Consider the following 3,546-nt stretch of genomic DNA (forward strand, 5'->3'; position numbering starts at 1 on the left):
CGAGTGAGTTAACGAGCAGCATCAGCTAATGTTTGTTAGCTTGCTACTGAAACATTAGCATTAGCAGTGAATGTCCAGTCTGAAGGAAGTAAGATTTATACATGATGAATGGGAATTAGCTTGCTGGCTAATGTTAGCAGGACATGTTTGTATTTTCGGACGTGTCTCTGTCTCGGACACGAGGAGACAAGTGAGGACCTGAAACCTGTCAATGCCTTAATAACTCCCTGACAGAACCTTTATTGTGAAAATCTTCTCTCAGATTAACGTCAGAGGAAGTGACATCATGTTCTGAGAGCTGGACTCGTCCTGTAAAAACTTTTCTCACTCACTTCAACACGCAGTTTGATCACAGCAACACCTGGTGGACGTCAGAGGAACTGCAGCTGCAGGCTGCCATCAACTGTGCTTTTATTGTGAAAATCTATCAGACTTCACACAGAGTCATAAATATTCCACCTGCAGCTGTTCTAACATCTGGAGTGTGTGTGTGTGTGTGTGTGCGTGTGTGTGTGTGTGTGTGTGTGTGTGTGTGTGTGTGTGTGTGTGTGTGTGTGTGTGTGTGTGGATTTCTTGTCCTGTGTTGATGGATCAGTACCTGTGAATCACACTCCTGGACCATTTCCTCCTGCCTCCAATCTTTGTGCTAAGCTACGCTAAGCATGTTGTGGGTTGATGTCTGTACTGGAGGTGGAACTAGAACTTCAGAGTCAGGAGAACCAAGACCCAAATTTCACTCCATGTCAGAGTTCCTTTCATACATGAGTTTGAAGTGTCGTAATTTAAGTAAATTCATTAAATACAGTAAAACTGTTTGTGTTTCGTCAGTGTTGTTGAATGTTGCTGACTGCAGAGCAGAGAGACAAATCTACAGCGAGTCAACAAACATCTGGATGTTCAGTAAAACAACACAGATCAGTAGAATCAGGCTCAGCAGCTCAGACTGTATGTTTCAAACTCAGCAGTGATCAGTCAGACCTGAGGACCAGACAGACGTGAGCTCAGCGTGTTTTTAAACTTTGGACTGAAAAGTGGATTTATGTTGACGTTTTCTTGTGGCGCTGTGCGCAGCAGCGACCACGGAGGAGCCGACCGACCGTTTACAGTAAGACAGTCTGTCCATGTTGACTGCTGATGAGGAAATGTATTTCCTAAAGAGAGGAGGGATGTAAAGGAAAGAATCACCTTCTGTGGTGAGTACTGACACACACACACACACACACACACACACACACACACACACACACACACACACACACACACACACACACACACACACACACTCTGGGCTTTGGCAATGGCATTTATGGCCGGACTGAGTCAAACTGTGTCATCACAGTTTTTATCGCACCGAGATGGACCGACTTTGGACCGGGGAAAGTGGGCTGCGGTCAGGTCGCGTCGACCGCTGCCAAACCATGACGGTTCTCCTTTTCTCTCCCTGAACAAGTGAGAGTTGTGATACTGAGCTCGTGTGCAGGAGAGGAAGACATTTTTAAAAGTCTCTTTACGTTCAGCTCTAGGTTCTCCTGAAACTTCTAACTGAATCGTTGTGTTCTGAAATGTAGTTTCTCTCCTCTGTCGCTGTTTGTACTCTCAGGTATCTGCTTCATCACGCCCAGCTGTCTGTGGGTCTGCGCTCGCTCACGATCGGCTCAGTAAACTGTTGTGTTTGTACATGAAGTGTGTTGCTCGTCTGTTAGAGGAGAAAACTAAACCTAACTCAGACAAGAATCAGCTGTTTTTAGGCTTTCTACCTGCTGCAGCTTTACACCTTAAACAAAGTGATTCAGATGGTTTCGGTATATGGTGAGTATTTTCTGTTTCTTTGTGTCCGTGTGGTTTTTGAAGACCACATCATGACTTCCTGTTTGTTCCACCCCTTCCTGTCTTCTCAGTTTCTCCCCAGGCGCTGAGAGAGACATTAAGGAGAATCAGCCTCCGACAGCGAACAGAGTCATGGACGCCATCATTTTCTGTGTGGCTTTTAGTTGACTGGTAAAGAAGGACTTCAGATTCTTTTTGGTGATTATTTTGAGTTGAGTCATGAATTATGTTTCAAAATTGAATTTACTTCAGTAGCTGTCATTTTTTACAGTGTAGTGTGGAGCTGTGATTGTGTGGTTAAAATGTTTGTTTCCATGTGTGATTCAGTTCATGATGACGGCAGCGAGCAGATCGAACCTGCTGCTGCTGCTGCTGCTAACAGGTACGTTAACATATTAATTATGTCTGGATTACATGAGATTATATAAACAATAATCAATACTTCTCTTACTGTCACTGATAAATTCATTGATTTTGGGGATTGATGTATGTTTGTATGTAGAACAGGAAGTGAAAATATTAAAACAGAAACTTTTATTTCCCTGCTGCTGATCAGAGTCTTTAGATTTACCGTCTGTTTCTCCACAGTCAGTGAACGAGGCAGCAGCACGAGAGTCGCTGGTCAAACAGGTCAGAGCGTCACTCTGACATGTACATATGACATAAAGTCCAAAGGAGCGCGGTCTGTCTGCTGGGGACGAGGACAAATACCTTCAGCAGGCTGCAGCAACCAGCTGATCTCCACAGACGGACATAAAGTGGCAGAAGGAACCAGAGTCTCCAGCAGGTATCAGTTACTGGGACGACTGGATGAAGGAGACGTTTCTCTGACCATCCTGAACCTCACAGAGACAGACGCTGGACGCTACGGGTGCAGAGTGGACATATATGGATTGTTCAATGATGAAAAACATCACTTTGACTTGACCGTTGACAGAGGTGAGAAAGTCTTTCAGAAGTTGTTTTTGTTCTGCGTTGAAGCTTCATTGATCCATAAACTGATTAAAATACAGAAAATAAGAGCAGCTTCACGTCCAAGTCGTCTGTTTGACTCCTCCTCCTCCCTCAGACCTTCAGTCAGTTCCTTCTGACCAGTTAAACCAGTTAAACTCAGAACTGTCCTCTGTTTGTCAGCTCCCATCACAACAACCACCACAGGACAGACAGGAAGTGATGTCACACCGTGGACAGGAAGTGGTGTCACGGACAACAGACCCAAGGTGACGCTGGCTCAGCAGGTCAGTTCAAGTCAGCAGTAAAAAAAAAAGACACATGATTCACTTTAGTCTCTGGTTGAGTTCTAGTTTAGTCACTGAATGAATGAAGTACGGAGGCCCTGAAGGCTCAAACTGACACATCGTTTGATGACAGGTGCAGAATTTAAAACAGAACGCTGCGACCTTTCATTCCTCTTCCTGTCGGACTGTCAGGTGGCTGATAAATAATACGGTCCCTTCAAACACGAGGTTCTGACAGAATAAATCAAAAACAAACCAAACAAATGATCAGATGATTATAGAGAACCTTTATTTAATCAGCTGAATCCCACAGACAGAATCTATTTTTCCTGAATGTACAGAAAATAAAACAGCAAAAAATCACAGACACATTTTAAATAAAAGGCACAATAAATAAAACTACGCTGAGATTAAAGTATATAGAAGAATAAATTAATTAAATGTCTGATTTATTTATTCTTACACCACAGTCTGGGTGAAT

At 43.5% G+C, this 3,546-nt stretch overlaps 1 protein-coding gene across 2 annotated transcripts in view; it reads left to right on the plus strand.

The window, feature by feature from the left end:
• The first annotated feature begins 1,289 nt into the window (after positions 1 to 1,289).
• Positions 1,290 to 3,546, plus strand: part of LOC146303817 (hepatitis A virus cellular receptor 1 homolog) — a 4,702-nt gene continuing 2,445 nt past the window's right edge. Inside the window, exons 1-3 of one of the 2 annotated variants that reach the window (XM_084714356.1) lie at positions 1,290 to 2,209; positions 2,416 to 2,766; positions 2,962 to 3,065. In XM_084714356.1, the coding sequence (XP_084570482.1) occupies positions 2,158 to 2,209; positions 2,416 to 2,766; positions 2,962 to 3,065 (507 nt within the window). In that variant the 5' untranslated portion in view covers positions 1,290 to 2,157. The remainder of the gene's footprint in view (positions 2,210 to 2,415; positions 2,767 to 2,961; positions 3,066 to 3,546) is intronic. The other variant, XM_084714357.1, reaches the window with a different exon arrangement.

Source organism: Lutjanus erythropterus, unplaced genomic scaffold (genome assembly GCF_056507025.1).
Source record: "Lutjanus erythropterus isolate fLutEry1 unplaced genomic scaffold, fLutEry1.hap2 Scaffold_529, whole genome shotgun sequence".
NCBI classification, from domain to species: domain Eukaryota; kingdom Metazoa; phylum Chordata; class Actinopteri; order Lutjaniformes; family Lutjanidae; genus Lutjanus; species Lutjanus erythropterus.